Below are 22,261 nucleotides of genomic sequence, written 5' to 3'. Positions count from 1 at the left end.
GTTTGAAAAATGGTAACGAAGTGGGAAAAATAAATTTGGGACGCTTTTTTCCGCCCAGTAGAATGAAAAGGGCTTGTAATTCTGAGTAGGACAAATAAAATTTTAGAAAAAAAAGTTTTTGAATCTTTTTTCACGAAAGTGCCCAGTTCTGTTTTGTGAAGCACTAAATAGGGTCCCTATGCCTAGCCAAAATTATTCAGTACACATTTAAGTTGTGTTCCAGGTACCCTACCCTACCGTACCGTAACCCTACCGTAGGGTTAAGAAAATAAAATCTCAAAGTATATTTCAGATTATATTTTTCTACAGAGTACCTATATAATATATGTACTTAATAGTAGGTGTGTAATGTTGCCTATAAAGTGCAGTGGAGACATGTCAAATATCTAAATTTTTACTATACTATGTGTAGCTACATATTTGTGAAATCGTCGTACCCTGCCGCCCTACATATAGTGTTTCTTATTTGAGTAAAGTGCTGAAAAAATGTATCTTTCATCTAAACGTGCACTAAGCTTAGCTCTTGATCAACGACGCAATCGAGTTAATCATAAAAGTCGGGTACGACCCGAGTTGATTCGGCAGAAACTTCGAGAAGATATTCTCATACAGTTCCACCTCTTCCTTCAGCACGGCTGATGATGGCGTCAGTTCTTCGCCGATTTCCAGATATTCTTCCCCGTCTGTAGTGTATTCTGGCCAGCGTACTCCAAGACTGTCGTCAGGTGTTGGGTTCCTAGAAGAGAATTAAGTAGGTACCTAGTTTAATATACCTGGTGATTGGTTGGTTCAAAAAGTAATTAACAATAACCTTCTACAGATACGACAGTATCTGACGACTGTTATTTTGTAGCCACAACAAGATTTTTACTGATAAAACACTTGAGCCTTATATTGTTTCTATATTTCAATGGTTAGTGTATTGATAATGTTTTTCAATAAGCCAATTATACTCACCCGCATTTTGCAAAGTTCGTCCACATTTTGGTGACATTATCTATCATTTTAAAGGTTGCAGATTCAGGATCGACAGTCAGGTTAAAACCTTTAAGGGGGAACAAGTACCCCAGATCATCACCGTGACACACTTTCGGCTCATTCCCAAATAATTCATTCAGGCCAAGTCCATAAGTCATCAGATTCCTCTCGGACTTGCAGCAGAATTTATAGAAATAAAACTTGTTTGGGCTTGATTTTGCACATACCCTTTGCCACTGAATGACACCATACTGAAAATCTTCAAAAGAACAAAAACGCATCAATACATTCGGATCAGTGCTCCCATTCTCGTAAAATTCTTTTATTTGCATAGCTGCTTCCATCTGAGTTTTCAATCCGCAGTTAAACCTCATTTTCATCGGCACGTAAAATTCAAGAAACTTTGATAATTCCTTGACATGATCGTATCCCCCCCTAAGTTTCATGCTAAAGACACCTTCATGTTCCACAAAACCAGATATCACCTCAACTCCTTCATGTATTCCGTTTTGCAGCGCTTCCAATGGGTCTCCTTCAAAAAACCTCTCATTATCACCGAATTGTTTCTCGGAGACCACAGAAAACAATGGTATTGGCAAAGAAAGACCCCAAGTTTCTCATGAAAGTATACAGGATGTGCGCAATTGACTAGCGAAGTAACAGGCTGATCTTTCAAAAATAATCCGATTTCTTCAGGGTCTGAAGAGTCGCAACCTAATTGTTGCGCCAAAGTATTCGCTCGCAGCACAGGCCGAGTTGTATTGGCCCAGTAACAACTCATATGACTGCTCATGGCTATTGCCCGCTTGAACAAACCCTTTGACATCGGCGAAACGAGATGAAAACTGACACTCGCTCCACCGACGCTTTCACCAAAAATTGTAACGTTCTCAGGATCTCCACCAAATTGGCTGATATTCTTCTGGACCCAACGCAAAGCTGCGACTTGGTCCTTCATTCCAGCGTTTCCAGGTACTTCTTCGGTGTCCAAGCAGAGAAAACCGAGCACCTCAAGTCTGTAATTGAAAGTTACAAGTACGACATCATGTCTTACGAGGAATTCTGGGCCATAGTTATCATCGTTTCCGCTGCCGAAGACAAAGCCTCCGCCGTGAATCCAGACCATGACAGGCAAAGGTTCAGCTGGCTCCAAGTCAGGGGTATATACGTTGAGGTAAAGGCAGTCCTCGCTTCCTTTCGGAGTTGGGTCCGTGAGGAGATCTATTTGGTAACAGATTGAACCGAATTCTGTGGCGCTGCGGACCCCTTCCCATGGTTCCGGTGATTGTGGCGCCTGTAGATATGAATTTATTATAAGCTTAAAATCAATTAAATATAGATCGTGGTAGCATCAATAGAGTATAGGTTAATATTTCTTAATGGATTATTAATGTATTGGGTTGGTAAGAAAGTAATGAGCGATCGATTGAATTCCACATAAAATTTTTGAGAGAGTTCTAGAATCTTCTATGGTCGAAAGTATATAAAGGGCGAGTCGCACAGTTTCTCGTCAGTCATTCACTAGCTATCGCCGAGCTAATATAAGGAAGAAAATGGACGAATTAAAAGTGCATGTAACGCATTGCTTACTATATGAATTTCAGTCTGGCCATTCAGCCGCCGAAGCAGTGCGTAATATATGTCAGCGTGTTGCTCCTGAAGTTGTGTCTGAGGCCACGGCGAAACGATGGTTCCAGCGGTTTCGTAGTGGCGACTTTTCATTATCAGATCAACCTAAGTCTGGTCGACCGGTGAAGATTGATGTAGCCAAATTAAAAACCTTAATTGAAGGAGATCCGAGGCTAACGAGTCGTACTCTTGCTACCGAGTTAGGCTGCTCTCATGTCACCATAGAAACACATTTACACGAGTTGGGAAAAAACTACAAATACAGTGTTTGGATACCGCACGAACTTGATAGACATCAACTAAACCGCCGTGCCGATATCTGCATACAACTTCTGTCTTTTCGCCGCACATTCAACTGGTTGGACCATCTTATCACTGGAGATGAAAAATGGGTCTTATATATAAATCACACACGCAAACGTCAGTGGCTATCTCCAAACGAAAAAGGAATAGAGGCACCAAAAACAGAGCCTCACCCGAAAAAAGTTATGCTGTCCGTTTGGTGGGATATTCATGGTATTATTCACTGGGAACTCCTACCAAGTGGAATGACTGTTACCGCATCAGTATACTGTAATCAGCTTGAAAATTAAAACCAAAAAATCTGTCAGAATCGTCCACAGCATGCTAAAGTTTTTTTCTTACACGACAATGTTCGCCCACACATTGCAAAAGTGACTCGGCTAAAGCTATTGGAGCTAGGTTGGAAAGTGATACCTCATCCACCGTACTCTCCAGACTTGGCACCTACGGATTACGCATTGTTCAGATCGCTAAGCAATGCCTTGAATGAAAAAAAGTTCGATGATCAAGCCCATCTACGACAGTACATAGCTGAGTTTTTTGAATCTAAACCTAAGAACTTCTTCGCCGATGCTATTCATTCTTTACCAGAACGATGGAGACAAGTAGTAGATAACGAAGGCCGTTATATTTTTGATAAATGATTAAAATAATAAATTAAATAAAAGTTACAATATTGGTTATGATTCGCTCATTACTTTCTTACCAACCCTATATATCATCATCACTGTCATCGGTCATTTCACTAGAAAATTTTATTTTTAATTTATACCTGTTCCTAATTCCTATGTATTGTTGATTTTAAAAGACAAAAATATTTTTATTTAGGTTAACATCAGTTATGCAGCTATACCTTAATAAATTCATAGAAGTCTACGCTCAGAAGAGTGGGTAGGTAATATGATCATTATTTATGACCGCTTGCAAAAAAATATATACACTTAATATTCTATTTAAAGCTATCACGCTAATTTTCAATTTCTGTCGTCAATTACATATATTGAAAGAGTTCCCTGATAATATGACGCCAGTGAAGATAAAATACTAAAATAAATACTTTAAAACTTACTCTAAACCTCAAATCTCCGACAGGGGGCGCAGCGTACGGTATTCCCTTAAAACTGTGGAACTGCCCACCGAAAGGGTTTTCCAATAGCTCCCCCTCTAACACCCCTTCACTTATCTCCACTATACTCATCGTAAATAAATTATTTCCAAACCTACTACACCAAAAATAATTCAATGCTTTAGGTGCATGCAGTTAGGACCAAAAATAGCACAATGTTGTAAGTGTATAAAGTTAGGACAAAAATTGTTTTTTTTTTTTTCAACTTATGATTACAAGTGTCCTATGCCGCAGTTGGATGAGCAATGTTCATCGCATTTACGTCAATAAAACCGAATGTCATCGTTACATAGTAAATGGACTAGGGAGTTCCTAGTAGATGCACAAGTTATCGATGAAAGGGTTAAAGACGTTAAAGTGTTAAAGCTGTTTATCGATTTAAGCATTATAAACTGAGGCAGTTTTAAATTGTTATTATTCGTATCTAAGGCAGTTTTAAATATAGTCTCAAGTTGTTTTTATTCGCATCTTCAACAATACGAATTATGCTCTAAATATTCACAACTTAATTAAATTATTATTTTATATAATTAAAACTAGACCTAATTGGGCCGTATTAGACATATATGTCCAACAATAGTAAATTCGGCATCGATGTCCGAATCAATTTTTGATTTTATCACACGTCGATTATATTAAATTGTATTTTTATCTTTTTTTGTGTTAATAAGTTACTATGAAAAGTAGAACTTAAATATAAAATAAATAAATAAATATTGGGGACACCTTACACAAATCAACTTAGCCCCAAACTAAGCAAAGCTTGTACTATGGGTGCTACCGCCGTGGCTTGCGTGGGCGACGGTCGCGCGATGGTCGCGCGACGGCGATGCGACGCATACGAAATCAAACCTTATCGATATGGAAGTATGAGACGCGACGGCGACGGTCGCGCGACGGTCGCGCGACCGTCGCCCACGCAAGACACGGCGTAAGCGACGATATACATACTTAAATATATAAATACATACTTATATACATAGATAACATCCATGACTCAGGAACAAATATCTATGCTCATCACACAAATAAATGCCCTTACCGGGATTCGAATCCAGGACCGCGGTTTAGCAGGCAGGGTCACTACCGACTGAGCTAGACCGGTCGTCAACTTAGAAAAAATATAACTCGATAAAAGGCACATCACTATCAGGTGGGATAATTATAGGTAAGTTCTAAATAATTCCGAAGGTCTTTATGGGAACACTACACCCTCGTACGTGACTCAGTCACGCCTACATGGAAGGGTTCCCATGGAAGGCTTGTACGTCAGAGTTTGTCTAATTCTACATTTATGTCATTATTTTAGAAAATAGTTTATGACGTAATAAGTATAGTATATTTTTTTACATTATTATAAATATTTTGTTTATTGTAATTAGCGATTTGAGATGGATAATTTTTATTGGTATTGACTATTAGTTCTTATCAGTTAGGTAACTTAGGTATTATTTTAATCAAGTTTTGATTACTACATATTTAGACTTACATAATTACGATACCCTTGTGTTACCCGTGATTATGATGTATGTTACTGCGTCGAAATATCGGGTGCTAGACAAAAATCAAACAGGTAATCAGTAGGCTTAGAATAAATTTAAAAGTGGAAAATGTCTGCCGTGGGTGAGACTTGAACTCATGGCCTCTGTAATCACTGTCTATAGCTATAAGTTTCGGTCAATGTAAGTCTATAGCGATTTTAATCGATCTTCGACTTATAATTTCACGTTTAACTTATCATTTTAAAACCAGTTCTCGCTCGGTGTAGCAAGATTCAAGTGTCAAATAGTCTCTACGTTTTGGCTTCTGCTCCGCGCATGCCTCTGAAAAGTCCTAATAAGTTTTGTGATAAGAATGTTTGTCAAGAAACATTAAAATGGCGAATACGTTTACGAATGAAATTTACACAAGAACTATAGAATATTTTCAATAGAACCCTTATTTATACTTCTTGACAAATGGTGCGAATTGTCATGTGAAATTTAATCGGTATGTGATTACTATTTCTATTATGTATACTAATAAGCCTTAACTAAGTGCTGCTACAATTCTTACACCTCGCTGCCTTAAAAACGGGTCTGTGCCGCGGCACCCTTAAATTAAATGGATAAAGACATTGCCGTGTCAGATGTATGTGAGTAGCCGGGGAGCGCAAAAATATCTGAACACGCACCTTGACCACCACTTGATTGACCACCAATATTTGTTGGCGACTGTGAACGTGTAGGTAAGCTTTATAAATGAATACATAGATATTATAGGACATTCTTACATAGATTGACTGAGTCCCAAGGTAAGCTCAAGAAGACTTGTGTTGTGGGTACTCAGACAACGATATATATATATATAATATACAAATACTTTATACATAGAAAACATCCATGACTCAGTAAGAAACATCTGTGCTCAACACAGACATAAATGCCCTTACCGGGATCGAACTTTATACAGGTTCCGTCACATTAAAAATATCGCAGAGTACAGCACAGAACCAGTCGTTATAAAGATTCTCGGAGAAAGCTTATTTCTGTACATTATGAAAGTAATCTAGCCGATGTGATAACATTATTACGAATCAGAAACTTCCTCTAAAACTAACCTCAGCTCAGCCGATCGAAGTTCCTCAAACGCTTCAAATGCTTTGAACGTGTGTTTGCACTCAAGTTTCCAGGTACAAGCTGTTTGCCGACGCCGTAAGTTACACGCCGGGATGGCGTTACATGGCGTGTACTTTACCACAAACTGCACTGGTTATCTACAAGACATCGAATGACAAATGTCTTAGCTGAAACGTCGATTGCTTACGCATTGCAGTAAACGAAATACCTATTGCAAGAGTGATCGAAAGAGATTGGTAGTCTCCACGCAGAGATCAATTGTCATCTTGGCTATAAAGATTTTGAATATCTACATAATATTATATGTACATAATTATTATCATGGTTACTGGAAGGAATTCTAGTTCTTTGAGTCTCAAAACTTTAGAAACTCTTCAATTACTTGTGGAGTATTTTGAAGCTCTATTCTAAATGAGTCCATTCTCAAAATGAGAACGCCGTCTACAATCGATACCTACTAGAGTCTGTTCTGAAAGTGAAGAGTCGTGGAATGTATTGAATCTCATACATTTGACGACTACTCTTACCGAACAGACTCTAAAAAATAACTGAAAGTTCTCAAAAGTTCCCAAGTCTGTACTAAGTATGACTCAGGGTATCTAAAAAGTTAAAATAACCCCAATTTACGATTACCAAGACGTTATTTAGTTTATCAGTAGTTAAACATAAATACGGATCAGACGTAAATTCCCACCGCGAGAGCCCACCCCATTACCGGGCTACACGTAAATTGGCATGAACCATTTAGGTCCCTACCTGTCGCCCCGCAGATATGTCTTAATCGAGAGTTACACACGACGGTCTCTGGGGTGTGATGTTTTAAAGGGATACAACTGCAAGGAAATGAGCTTTGCACGTGGAAATGCCTGAATATCAAAGAATTTTGCGTAGCCGAAATGTCAACCGTTGATATAAAGCGCAAATGAGGAGGCACACTCAAAGATTATGACAGATGGCGCCACCTTATTAGTCCATTTTACAGATAAAGAACATACGTACATACGTGAGAGCGTGAAGAAGATATTTTTTTTTCTATCAAACACATGAATGACAGTGACATGCCTAGACACTTGTACAGGCGCCGCCTGGTGGATAAAATGTCAGTGTGCCTCCTCATTGAAATGTCATGTGATTTTTAAGTAGCAACTGGCATCATGATTTTTTTTGTTTGACGTTTGTCAAAATAAGATTGTTATCTTGCTTTAGACAAATTGGCTCCAAAAAATTATGCTCCAATTAATTAAAAGATTGTCTTAACAGTATCTGTCTCCCATACAAAGAAATCCCACATCTCTTGTATCTATCCTACAGTTTACCTGTCCCCTGTCTTAATCGTCAGCCAGGGAACACGCACGATTAACTCGTGACATCCGGTATCCCAGGGGACTTAGTTGTCCACGAGAAAACAGCAATAAGAATGTATGAGATGTCATCCATTACGGCTTTCACCAACCATGGGTCCCTTTCAGTTGTATGAGATGCCGTTTGGTCTGCGGGTTGGACCAAATCCAATTGTAAGGGAAACTTAAATAGGATAAAAGGGATGAAAGCTGTTGAGGTAGCGTATTAAGATATTTTCTCTAACATATTAACTACTTATCTGTGTTTTACCGCATACCTATTGCCTACCTCCATTCTAGGTGTTTTATTAAATGTTTCTTTTCTTCTTTCTTTCTTTCTTTCTAATCCCAGCGAGTGAGAAAGAGTTTACAAATGAAGAACAACTTTCCTAACAATAATGTTTATTCAGATTATACTGTTATTCTTCTCACAGAAAACTTTATACGATATGTAAAATGTTCACCAAGTTATAATAAAACTTTGAAGAATACGTTGCAAAACTTTATGACAATATGTAAATTCTTACCGTCGTTATTTTAGCACTATGGCTTCTATAATGTAGGATTTTTCTTGTCTCTTTAGAAGCTGTAAAACTGACTCCAAACTGATTCTAATCAAGCCAGTGCTAAAAGTGTTTCAGCTTTATAACCAAAGATTTACAAGGACTTACCAACTAACGTTAAGATCGATTCGAAACTAAGCCACATGCTAGAAAATAAATCTAAGCCGCGGACAACGTGACCTGTTTCGTGTTTTCCCAGAAACAGTAAAATAAAATTTGCTTCTGAACAAAGAACGAACGAGAAATAGATACCTACGTATATCTACCTAACATGACACACCGCGTTTAATTTTTGCTCTGGCCCCGTAGCCGAATGGCATTTCTCCGACGCCAAACGAAAGCGATACGCCGCTGGCTCTGTCGCGCCAATACGCAAGCGCGATAGAGATAGATATCTACTAGCGCTTCGTTTCGTGAGCGTTTCGTGAGCGATTGTGCCATTCGGCTAGCCACCCTGGTTACCTAATTTTGGAAGTTCTTCAGTTAATTTGTCATAAAGAAATCATTTAGAAAGAAACAGTTTTCCGACCACGGAAAAAACATTCAGCGGCAATTTATTTGCATCAGACATGCTTTAGCATCAATTGAAACGCATATTGAATAGCACTGCGTCTATCCAATAAAAGCGCCTGACAATAATAAACAGCAATAAAGCTCCTTCATGCTTATGCTATTAACATTTTTGCAGGCGCTCCAATTTTTTCGCGCCCTATTATCTAGTTTCGCAAAAATATGGAAATTATGGGGGAAAAATTCATTAATGCAGAAGCGATAAAGATTCACATTTATTTTTACCGCCATATATGTGGCAGTAAAATGATAATAAAGATGGATGTGAGTGCGATGTCGCGTAAACGCACCCTCGGACCCTGGATTTTATGACAATTTGTACCTCAATTTTGAAAATATCGGAATGAAGCAAGCACAGAGTTAAGTTTGGACCGTAAATAATACCTGCGGAAACGTTCTACAACTCCTTTATTGTTGGGTCTTACGAATTTGGACCTTACAGTTTCACTCATAAGAGTCATAAGAATGTCGCGTGCACTGAAAACTTGAAAAGATAAAATGGCAGTTTACAATTCTTTGAAAGTTCCTGCCAGCTAAAGGTATGAATTATTTGTTATTGGCTCTTGCACGTTGATAAATAAAGATTTACCTCTTCCAAACAGTAGAGTAGGTAAGATAATAATATCTACAAATGTAAGTTAATTTGTCTTTCTGATTAGGTAGCTAAGGTACATACAAAATATTATGTGAGTTTTTATCATTTCATGTTAAATAATTATACTTAGGTACCCAACGTAAAACTCCTTTTCTTCGCCTGGCTTTTATAAAATGTGGAAATTCCCTTTTTGCGGAAACTGCGGCAAAAACTAGGCGAATGGAATAAGTCATACAACGTTATAATGTAGCGACCAAAGAGGATCGAGTATTATAAAAGAGTTACTGTCAAAGTAAAATGTGTAATCACAGTGCATAGACTGCCATCTCTCGACACTGGCTTAAAACTTTTGAACCTCAGTTTTGACAATTTGGCCCGTATTCTTAGCTTGATATGTGTTAAAATGTCAAGGGTAGCTGAGCGTACCCCGAAGGTGTAATGCCATCTAGGTCACCGTACCTTTTTCTGTATGATACCACAGTATAATAAAGAGTACTATCGTACAGTATGGCCACTCCCGCTCCCCGCTGAAAGTGCCGCCCACCCCCTCTCGGTTACCTCACAGTTACCGCCTGTCAAAAACGCGAACAGTCGACCTGTCATATTTCACTCATACAAGCATAGTACGCGTTCACCTACGCGAGCTTAGACTGTGTGCTAGGAACGCGCCTCTTTCATATATTTGATCGCCAGTGTCCGAGGTGTGATGATACTGAGGTACGTTTTTTTCTTAGACTTTATCTGTCTATACGGAGTTATATATGTCTTTGGTAGCGACATAAGTACTCGTTTTGTTCGCCTCACATAATATGGCAGGCACGTGTGTTCAGTGGACAAATATGACAATCCAGTTAATAATATAAATGTAAAATACATGGAAACAAAAACCTGTAAAATATTTGGAACGGGTGAAATTACCAATCTATTTTGCTCCCTATACTTACATTATTTCAATGATTTCTAACTCCGCGCCAAAATGGCCCTCAATGTCTCGACACTCTCGACTATCACAGATCGATAATTGGTGAATCTATTCTGGAGTGAATCGCGCGGTAGGGGCGCCGTGACGTCATAATGAAGTTGAAAATGTTCGCGACAACCATTGATCTATAAGTATGGACACGCGTTTCGGCTGATGCATTGACTACTTTTCATAACTTCGAAATATCAACTTTATAATAACTTTGAGCAAAGGGTATTCATAACAGTTTACATTTTTTTAGTTTACGTTTTTTAATACCTCGTTCTGGCAAACAAGCATAAGGCCTAATAGTTATTTGTTATACAAGGGTGCAAAGTTGTATTTTAACGCCGAGTGTGAAATTGAAAAACGAGCAAGTGAAAGGATTCCATAGTTGAACCACGAGCGAAGCGAGTGGTTCGAGAATAGAATCCTGAACTTGCGAGTTTTTTAACACACGAGAAGTAAAATACATTTGCACCCGAGTGTAACACAAAACTTTTCCCCTCACTATAGCGAGGAAAGTAAAACGCAAAAAAAACGTGTTTATCACTGCTTTCAGTAGTTCCACAGGTGGTAAAACATCGTCATCACTAGATTCACTAATTTTTATCAATTTTAAAGCATTAATAAAAACCGGCCAAGAGCGTGTCGGGCCACGCTCAGTGTAGGGTTCCGTAGTTTTCCGTATTTTTCTCAAAAACTACTAAACCTATCAAGTTCAAAACAATTTTCCTAGAAAGTGTTTATAAAGTTCTACTTTTGTGATTTTTTTCATATTTTTTAAACATATGGTTCAAAAGTTAGAGGGGGGGGGACGCACTTTTTTTCCTTTAGGAGTGATTATTTCCGAAAATATTAATATTATCAAAAAAGGATCTTAGTAAACCCTTATTAATTTTTCAATACCTATCCAACAATATATCACACGTTGGGGTTGGAATGAAAAAAAATATCAGCCCCCACTTTACATGTAGGGGGGGTACCCTAATAAAACATTTTTTTCCATTTTTTATTTTTGCACTTTGTTGGCGTGATTGATATACATATTGGTACCAAATTTCAGCTTTCTAGTGCTTACGGTTACTGAGATTATCCGCGGACGGACGGACGGACGGACGGACGGACGGACGGACGGACGGACGGACGGACGGACGGACGGACGGACAGACAGACATGGCGAAATTATAAGGGTTCCTAGTTGACTACGGAACCCTAAAAATGTCTATATTCGAGGTCAAATTACTTTATCCACTAGTGGATAAAATGCGTTTTTACCCGCTGGTATTGAAGGACAAAACACGTGTTTCCGAGCTAGTGAGGGGAAAAGTCCTTTTTGATGAATTTCATACTGTAGCCCCTTGAGTACCTACATATTCCCCAACATGAAGCTCTTTCCACAGTAGGTATAGGTACTAATGTAGTGTCATCGTTAGGCCTTGTACTTACATCTTAACCCCCTTATTCATAAACGTACACTATAGTTATCAAGCTGATAAAGTTCGTTTGTCCCTTTCTGACGTATTGGTGTGATAGAAAGGGACAAACGAACTTTATCGGCTTGATAACTTTAGTGTACGTTTATGAATAAGGGGGTTAGAGATTATTTAAGCAGCATCTGTGTTCGAGCGACGCGACGGCGCAGCGCTGTTTGTAGTGTATGCAAGAGGCAATGAACCAACTGGCATAATTGCAAAATTACTGTCAAATTTGTGTCCATATTCATTGTGTTATTTAAACAAACTGTCTGTATTCTTAGACATCCTTTCATAAAGTATATCTTCTTTGAAAATGTTGCTTAAGTACCTAGCCGCAGTATCTGTAAATTTAGTATCGAAGTTGACAACATCGATTTGCACTCTACCCGATTGTTAATGAACTGCATGTTCATACATCAATGTCTCTGTCGCAGCCCTACACATCGTGAATCATCGTCAGGGTTGCCACCATTAAAATTAACATTCAAACGGGATTACAACTTCGGCGAAGTCGGCAAAATTCCGATTACGATCGGGAGATTCCTGAATACGAAATAATAGAGACTAAATCGCCTTTGCATAATTTTCTGTCTGAAAGTTTTACTTGCGAATTAATTTGGTCAAAGATAGAAAATTGAAGATGACTTTGGGTGTTCGTTATTGTAATTGCGGACCAAAATGTATAACTTTCGCTTATTAATTGAATATAATTTATGTGTTCATTGTTCATTAATTGTTCTGTCGAATTAATAGCAAGGAATTAAAGCTCGACCACACATGCGCGTTTTGAGAGCGTAGGCGGAGCGTTAGCGAACCGCTATCATTACGCTCCGCTAACGGTACGCTATCAAAACGCTTTATATGTGGCGGAGGCTTTAAGGTCAATGATTATCAACTAATTGCAAATCATTGTTTTAAAACAGAAAGTTTCAAACATAAAAAGCAATTAAGTATTTAAAAAAATAACCTGGTTCTTTATCAAGCAACATTTGACACAAGAACTGTTAAGAACCAGTAGGTACTGTACTGAATACCTATTTTTTATACTACGTCGGTGGCAAACAAGCGTACGGCCCGCCTGATGGAAAGCGGATAAATTGACCTTTCAGTAATACAATACACAATATTAAAGCATAATTAAATAGAAGGTACAGCCTATGAAATACGAGTAGACGAATGTACAAACAAAGTGGTAAAATACAACAACTATTTTCATTGCATAAAACAACCTAAACAACCACTGGAATTTAGGAATTTCGCTTTCCACACCCATATTTACCAGTCCAGACACAATCGTGCATGCAAACCACTAAATATCTAACCTAACCACCATAATCTTCCCCTCGGATCCCCTCAGGGCGTGGACGTGTCTAAGTCCCCGCGCTGTCTTTTTTTTTCTCAAATTAAATATTAAAATTATACGTATTAAATCAAGTGAAATATTAGGAGCGCATAAGTTCGAAGGAGCAACAGACAAATTACCATCGCGTCACATACGTCACGCCTACGCTTGGGGACCGGGTGAGTGCTACGCTGCTACGACGTCCGTTCCACACCAGTGCTACGCAGCATCCGCTACGCAGCGCCTAAGTACTGCGACCTGCTATGCGCTTATGCGCGCCTGGTACTTCGTTGTACGTGGTCAGAGTTCGAGTGCGTCATCATCTAGCGTCATTTGCTACGCGGCTCAACCCAGTGAGCTCCGTATTACGTCCCTTGTTCCCGCATTTCTGACTTCTATCGCACCAACGAGAGACAAGCATGTCACTGGACGACAGCATGATATGCAATGCATGTCAATTGGAATTATCTGTGGGCGCTGAGTATCTGCAATGCAGATTAGAGACGTGCGGAAAATTGTACCATTATAGTTGCAATATCAAATCTCTCTCAGAAGCCGAAAAAGCAATCTGGGTCTGTCCCGAATGTGCCTGTGCAGCCCGAAAGGGGGGTCGAAACTGTGACATCCCGGTTGGTACCCCAGTAAATATTAAAAATATTGCGCTCAGGAAGGCACCTTCTGATGATCCCCATACACCAAACTCTGCCCCTCAACGACCCCCCCTGCAATCTCCTGAACCCGATGGATCGATGTGTATGCCTACGACCATGGATATAACCATGCTTCGGGAGCAAATAACTAATTTAACGGAACAGCTAGCAGACGCTGTTTCCATTATCAAGCGCTTTCAATCCGCTTTTACCACATGCACCAATCATGTTGAGTCAATGAGCGGAAAACTCGATTTATTGGAACGTACCCTCGAGGCTCGCGGTGCTATAGCCTCTCCAACAGATTTACCTGATTCATCCGATAGTTGTGACGAGGTTGAAGTGAATAATCAGGTGGTCAAAGCTCGGGGTCCGAAACGAAAACGCTCTAAGAGGAGCAAAAAGAATAAAAAGGATCCTATTAGCAATTCAACAGTGATAACTCCAACGAATATACCGCCTGCGGACCCACCTGCCAACCAAGTAAGCCCCGTAGGCTCCCAGCAGAGTGATGCAGTATCTAACAACTTGCTGCGAGTGTCGGATGATCTGGATCCAAAAGGATGGAAACAGGTTTCAGGAAAAAAGAAGCAGAGGCGACCAACATCCTTGCGCTGCACCGGCGGCCCAAATGTTACTACGCTGAAAGCAGTCGAGAGCCGGAAATACATCCACCTGTGGAATATGTTGTCCGGTGTAGATGAAGTCCGGGAGTACTTGCAACAGCTTTGTCAGCAGAGCACGTGTACCGTGGAGGAGCTGCAATCCAAAGGCGACTACAAGTCCTACAAACTGGGAGTTCCTGCCGCTTACTATGACAAGTGTATATCCGCGGAAGTATGGCCTGATAATGCAAGGGTAAAGATGTGGTTTTTTCGAAAGCAAGCTAAGGAAACCAAAAGAACCACAAGCGCCAACTGACGGCCCCACTGTGACCATTACCTATCAAAATGTTAGAGGTCTCAATACCAAGTTAAAGTTTTTTAAGCACTGTATTCTTGCTCACGAAAGTGATATAGTCGTCGCCACGGAATCCTGGTTGTCGGCATCTGTAGAGGACCCCGAGCTAGTGGGAGATGCTTGGAGTATACTACGCCGTGATCGTGCCACCGGTCGACAGGGAGGAGGAGTACTGGTTGCTGCGAGGCCAGGTATAAGCTTAAAACGGAGACGGGAGTTTGAAACTGCTGACGGGGAGGACCTGTGGACTTCTTTTGTGATAAGTGATACACTTTTTTATCTGTGTGCCGTATACATTCCACCTACCTCTTCCGAAAAGGTGTACATGTCGTTTTTTCAGAAAATAGAATCTTTCATTGACTCTATTGGTCCGGTCATTCTTGTCGGTGACCTAAACCTTAATCCTAAATATGCCTCGACTAATGTCCTGAGCTATTATTGTTATTTTACTACAGTCTGTGGTTTTGTTGAAATGAATGAAGTATTAAATTCGCATGGGGGAGTGTTAGATGTGGTGCTGGTGCGAGAGCGCGTTCATAGTGTAGCAGTTTGTGAGGCCCCTGATGGTGGTCTAGTCCCATATGCCGACTCTTATCATCCACCCCTTGAAATTTCTATCCCGCTCAGAAAAACCGTAGGCATTCCTCTAAAGATCGCCCCCAGTAACCTTGATACGACGCGCGATTGGAATTTTTCTAAAGGCAATTACGAACTTTTTGCTCAATTGATTGCAAACGCGTCTTGGGTAGACGTTCTCGAAGCCCAAAATGTCAATACTGCTGTGGACTTGTTTTACAATTTGATATACAGAATTTTCGATACTTGTATACCTAGGAAAACAAGGTCTAGCAAACCCAGTAGACAGTATCCTATTTGGTTTACATCTGATCTTATTAAGGACATTAAACGCAAAGCTTCGCTTCACCGCATGTGGAAACGCACTGGTGACAGGGAGGATTATGCCAGATTCTCTAAACTTAGGGCTGATGTAAAATCTAGAATATCTGGAGCTTATGATAATTACGTTAGCAGAATTCAGATTAATATCTCAGGTAATCCTCAAGCTTTCTGGCAACACATAAACAACCTTAAATCCAAAGGTGGGTTTGAGAACCGGGTGTCTTTTGATGGAAAATCTTATGAGAATGCAGATGCTGCTCAGGCTTTTGCAAACTTTTTCTCGAGTGTTTTCCTCCCTGACGTACCTTTACTTGACCACACTAAGACTACTGAGCAAGATGGGACGACCTCTGCTAACTTAATTCACATAGACTCTATATCCACTAAAGATATTGAATCAGGCATAGCGCGTCTTAAACCTCAAAGCGCCTTAGGTCCGGATGCCGTTCCGGCTTATATACTCAAGGGTTGCAAAGATTGGCTAGTACAGCCGCTATCTCATATTCTTAACCTTGCTCTGCGCACTGGGGAGTATCCGAACCAGTGGAAATTAACACGGGTTCGGCCGATCCCTAAATCGGGCGATACGGCCAAGGTTGAAAATTATCGTCCAATTGCGATTCTGTCCTCGATTGCTAAATTATTCGAATCAATCGTAAACAATCTTGTACACTCTCAAATAAAGCCATATCTCTGTGACTCACAACATGGCTTTAGGCCTAGGCGGTCAGTTGAGACAAACCTTTTAACCCTGGTTGACTCTGTGTCTGAGCATTTAGATGGGGGTATACAGGTTGACGTGCTGTATTTCGATTTTAGGAAAGCCTTTGATCGCGTAGATAACGACATACTACTGAGAAAGTTATGTATCATTGGTTTTTCTCCTAAACTACTTAAGTTTTTTGCCAGTTATCTACGCGACAGGCAACAATATGTGCAGCACGGATGCTTCGTTTCTGACCCCTATCTCACTCGCTCCGGAGTGAGCCAGGGTTCAATTCTAGGCCCTCTACTGTTCGGCGTCATGATCAATGACTTGTCCTCAGTCGTTAGAAATGCCCAATGTCTCCTTTACGCTGATGACCTAAAACTTTTTTATGGCCTGCAGCAACTATCTGACTTCGAGTCTCTCCAAGACGATATTAATCGGATCTATGAATGGAGTATCACTAATAGGCTGCTATTTCACCCTGAGAAGTGCTCTGTGATGTCCTTTAGTCGAGCACGTAGCCCCTTATCTTTCACTTACCGGCTTGGAACGGATCTATTGAAACGTGTTGATACTGTAAAGGACCTGGGTGTCACTTTTGACCAAAACCTCAATTTTCATGCTCACATAAAAGCCTTAGCTACCGACTGCTATCGGAGATTGGGTTTTGTCATCCGTAACGCCAGGGAATTTGATAATCCCGTCGTGATAAAACTTATTTACACTGCTCTGGTTAGGAGCAAACTGGAGGCAGCGTCTGTAGTGTGGAACCCCCACGAGGTCACGTACATCTTGCTTCTGGAGAAAATCCAAAAGGCTTTTTTGAGATTTTTATATAAGAAAATTTATGGGCTTTATCCTTTCCTTTACCCGACAAAATTTCTGCTCGGCACTCTAGGTTTTAACTCCCTGGAAGTGAGGCGTAATTATGCTCTTGTGACCGGGGCATGCCGAATAATACGTGGAGATTCAGACTGTCCGCAGCTGGTCTCGCAACTGGTACGTCTTCTGGTACCCCCTCAGTCTAAAACGCTATTCAATTTTAGGCCGCGTACTCGTGACTTGCTAGCAGTTCCCAAAGCGCGCACTGTAGCGTACAGTAACTCGCCCTTAGTTCGCGTTTTGAAGTACCTTAATGCGCTTCTCAAATCAGCACCTGACTGTGACGTTTTTGCCAGTAGATGGAAGGTCTTATGTGATGAATGTCTGAGGTTATGCGAAGCGATGGATGATCGAGTGTCTTCAGTTAGTTATTAAGTTTATTATGTTAACGTTATTACACTAAGTATTAACAATATAGTATGATGTTTTATGCATTGCACAGTGCCTTAGTGTCTCACTGTAATACTGTGTAATTTGTTTTGAAATAAAATAAAATAAAAATAAATAAAATAAAATAACATACACGTAACATACCCACATTAACCATAATAAACCTAATTTCAATCATATAAAGTCCATCTACGCACAGTTCCTTTCCCTAAAATACTACGCCATACACGTCACACGTAGAAATTAGCGTAATACCCAACATTAAATAAAGCGCATTGGTCACGCGACAGCCCTAGCTAGGGCTGCCCCCTCTGAATGCAGGTTGATTTCGTTAGGGTTGGCTGTATGCATATTAGTATGTATATTTGAGGTTGAAATTTCGTCTGGAGTTTAGATTGATGTTAGGGGCGCGTTTAAGTTTGGCGAAGTAATGTAATAAAGGGTTTTTGGCGAGATCACGCCTCGTTGTAAAAATGCAAAATATAAAGATGAAAGCACTATTTGCTATTTTTATAGAGTATATGGATATAAATCGTGGTTTATTGATAAGATTACCACCGTAGAGTCAGCTATAAAACGTTTTGTATTTTATACGGGTGTTCAAAAACGACAAAAGCACAATATCTTATCTAAATCCGCTACACTTAGGGTGAGCATTTTTCCCTAAGCTCCCCTATTTGAGAGACCTACCCCAATTTTCTTATCACAGAGTTCAATAACCTGCCCTAACACGTAATAAAAAACTAATTTATTATGTTACACTATCATTTTGAACTGGGCGCGCCGGACGGAGGGGCAAATAACAAAAATATTGATTAGGAAAGCACGACAAAGTTAACATGTGCGGTGGTCGAAATAGGAACTAGAACTCCCACATACTAATTGGCACTTACGTTAAGACACTAGCGCCACCGCCGTCGGCATTTTAAAGTTTGTCGTGCTTTTAAAGGGGCGATGGACGCGTGCGATTTGACAGCACGCTAAAGATGGCCGCCAAAATAAATGACAGTACAAATGCGATGTCTGTTGTTTTTATTGGGGAATAGATAAAATTTATTTGAAAACAATAGAATGCGGTATCCATAGTGATAGTCATTATAGATTACGCACAGTTAATATTGGTTAGTAAGTAGTTGATAGATCAGCAATTCCCGTCAACTTTGTACAATGCCACGTCAGCAAATTTTAATTGATCCTATTTTGTTACCAACATTTAGTAATATAATTCGACTTTCGTAAGATATATACAGGATAATTGTTATAATTAAGAAAATATAGATACTAGAGAACCTTAATGACGAAATAAAACTTAATAAACTCTCAATTCATCAACAAAATCTTGGTAACAAAATAGGAATTAATAAAAACAAATTTAACTTTTCCCTTAATTTTTGTACAAACTTTTCGAGAACTGCTGAGATAATTAATTGTATAGGGGCATTAAGACACACCTTTTGACAGGCGTATTTAAATTCTGTATGATGATAAATCATTTAAAATTAATTAAACTTAAGCTAGACAGCAGTGACGAGGCGTTTCAATAAAGAGAACTCTAAAACATACTGGATTTCTGAAATTTTATTGTCGAAATACTGACAAGGCATATCAATTTACATTGGCATGCGCATCTTGTAACGATAATGATGATGATTAAAGTGTGTGTAGGCCAGAATAAACATAAAATTACATACTTCATTTTCAATAACTTTAAGCCCTGCGTTGTACTTTGAAAATGAGCAATGTTGGTGATCACTACCATAAGATTTTCCTCTCAATGCGATATTATTACTCCCTTATCCCATACAATACAAATAACGATCAATACCCAGGCGCCTAAGAGCCGGCGAGCTACTAAACTATCCAGGCTTCTGGGATCCACTATTACACGGTCCATTTAAATATAAATCTCTCCCCATATATAACCCAACTTTCCGCCCCCGAAAATCAATTAAAACCCTAAGAAAATACAAACTATACAAATAGAATGCATTTCCTGCACGCTAGGGGGAGACTGGGCTACTGAGTATCCAGCCAAATGTACAAACGTTTACGATAATATCGTTATCGTAGAGCTCTCTCGCTCGCGTATTGGCGCGACAGATCGCGCGTTTCGATCGGCGTCTAGCGTCAACGTCCATTTCGGCTAAACCAGCCGTCGTAGCCGAATGGAAATCGTCGATGCGAGACGCCGCCAAAAATGCAGTCTAAGACTGTCGCGCCAATACGCAAGAGCGATACAAATAGATAGAAACAGATAATATCGTGAGCGTATGTGCATTTGGTTACGTACTCAGGAGGGCTACTGACATGAATGCCTCTCCCTTTCGGCCTAGCCAAAGTGGCAATCGTTGACGCTACGAGGCGATCAAAACGGAGTCTGGCTCTGTACTTCCGTACAGAGCCAGACTCCAAGAGCGGAGAGTGCTACGAAACGCTTCCGAAGCGTAAGCGATAACGTTGGATAGATACATGTTACAATTAAAGCTCGGCCACACATGCGTGTTTTGATAGCGTAGGCGGAGCGATTGATAGCGGTGCGCCGGACGAACGCTGGCGTTACGCCCAGCGGACGCCAGCGGGAACTAACGAGCCCGGATTGCGAGCGGAATGCGCGCAGATTGCGAGCGCACCGCTATCATTGCGCTCCGCTAACGCTACGCTATGAAAACGCTTTATGTGTGGCGGAGGCTTTAGTTTTTTTTGGAGTATGTTTGTACTTTTGAGAGCTTGTTGGTTAGATTAGGCTGTTTATTCTTGCTATATTTTTTTGGGAATGGTCAAAGGAGAAGCGGGGGTAAGAAATACAGGGTATTTCAAAAATGTAGCTCGCCCTTGTACCTAATGTTTGTAAGGATGTTTTGAGGGTCCTTATGTGTACATTAAATTACCACTACTTATATTGTAATAACAGTGGTCACAAGTTTCCGATATACATAGGGATATTGCAAGCTTATTATGGGGCATGGAAAACTTGAATAGGTAGTCGTTACACTACTTATGATATTATAAATTATGGGTTATTTCACATAGGGTAGAGCAACTTACACTTTATAATAAGTAGGCTAGATAATAAGAACATGCAAAAATAGTTAGGTAAGTTTTACTCTAATGGTTAAATTTCGTTATTTTTTTCAAAGCTACACGTAAATATACTATTTGCCTTACTAGTCTTACTACCGAACCGTGGTGCCTGCGCCGCGATTCAACGCTAGATGTCGCTGTTACGAGTAGTGAAAATCCTGAATCGCGCTATTAAAATTTTTCCTGGGATAATGACCCCAAACAATGTTTAGAATCTGAATTCAACGTTAGATGGCGCTGTACCTTGTAGTGAAAATCCTGAATCGCGCTATTAAGAATTTTCCTGGGATAATGACCCCAAACAATGTTTAGTGTCTGAATTCAACGTTAGATGGCGCTGTACCTTGTAGTGAAAATCCTGATCGCGCTATTAAGATTTTTCCTGGGATAATGACCCCACCAAACGATGTTTAGTGTCTGAATTCAACGTTAGATGGCGCTGTACCTTGTAGTGAAAATCCTGAATCGCGCTATTAAGATTTTTCCTGGGATAATGACCCCAAACGATGTTTAGTGTCTGAATTCAACGTCAGATGGCGCTGTACCTTGTGGTGAAATTCCTGAATCGCGCTATTGAGATTTTTCCTGGTACAATGACCCCAACTCCCCGGGATGTCCCTCTCCCCGGGATGTCCCTTTCTTGTGGATAGAATAGAGGATATTCCCAATCCTCCGACCAAAAAAAAAGACCCCAAACGATGTGTGTCTGAATTCAACGTTAATAGGTGGCGCTGTACCTTGTAGTGAAAATCCTGAATCGCGCTATTAAGATTTTTCCTGGAATAATGACTCTAAACGATGTTTACAGTCAAAACTCAACTTAACTTGCGCTGTAACTTGTAATTAAAATCCTGAATCGCGCTATTAACCCTTAAATGCATTGAAGAGACGGTTATTACAAACAATTTTATTGGTTAGACTTATATTGACCGGGATATAGACCGTGATTACCTTTTTGATTCCGTGATCATGATGCATGCAACTGCGTCGAAATATCGGGAGCTCGACAAAAATCAAAAAGGTAATCACGGTCTATATCCCGGTCAATATAAGTCTAATGAAAATAACCGTGAATCATTCAAAACTCTTAATTTTATTGGTTCCCAGGTAATTCGATGTTGATACAACGGTGAACGACGCTATGAACATTAATTTTTAAAAACTTAAATGATGATATTTTTCGTCC

General features: G+C 39.9%; 2 protein-coding genes across 2 annotated transcripts in view; one reads left to right on the top strand and one right to left on the bottom strand.

The window, feature by feature from the left end:
- The window catches only part of LOC125229918 (DCN1-like protein 4), a 373,938-nt gene that overhangs the window by 292,185 nt on the left and 59,492 nt on the right, over positions 1-22,261 (top strand). The window lies entirely within an intron of this gene.
- Positions 307-4,226, bottom strand: LOC125229914 (juvenile hormone esterase-like). The gene is given in 4 exon segments (XM_048134855.1): positions 307-736; positions 958-1,577; positions 1,580-2,272; positions 3,980-4,226. Coding segments are annotated over 4 exon segments (1,662 nt in total). The 5' UTR covers positions 4,109-4,226; the 3' UTR covers positions 307-516.

Source organism: Leguminivora glycinivorella, chromosome 9, assembly GCF_023078275.1.
Source record: "Leguminivora glycinivorella isolate SPB_JAAS2020 chromosome 9, LegGlyc_1.1, whole genome shotgun sequence".
Taxonomy (NCBI): Eukaryota; Metazoa; Arthropoda; class Insecta; order Lepidoptera; family Tortricidae; genus Leguminivora; species Leguminivora glycinivorella.
This window is presented reverse-complemented; position numbering and strand designations above follow the sequence as displayed.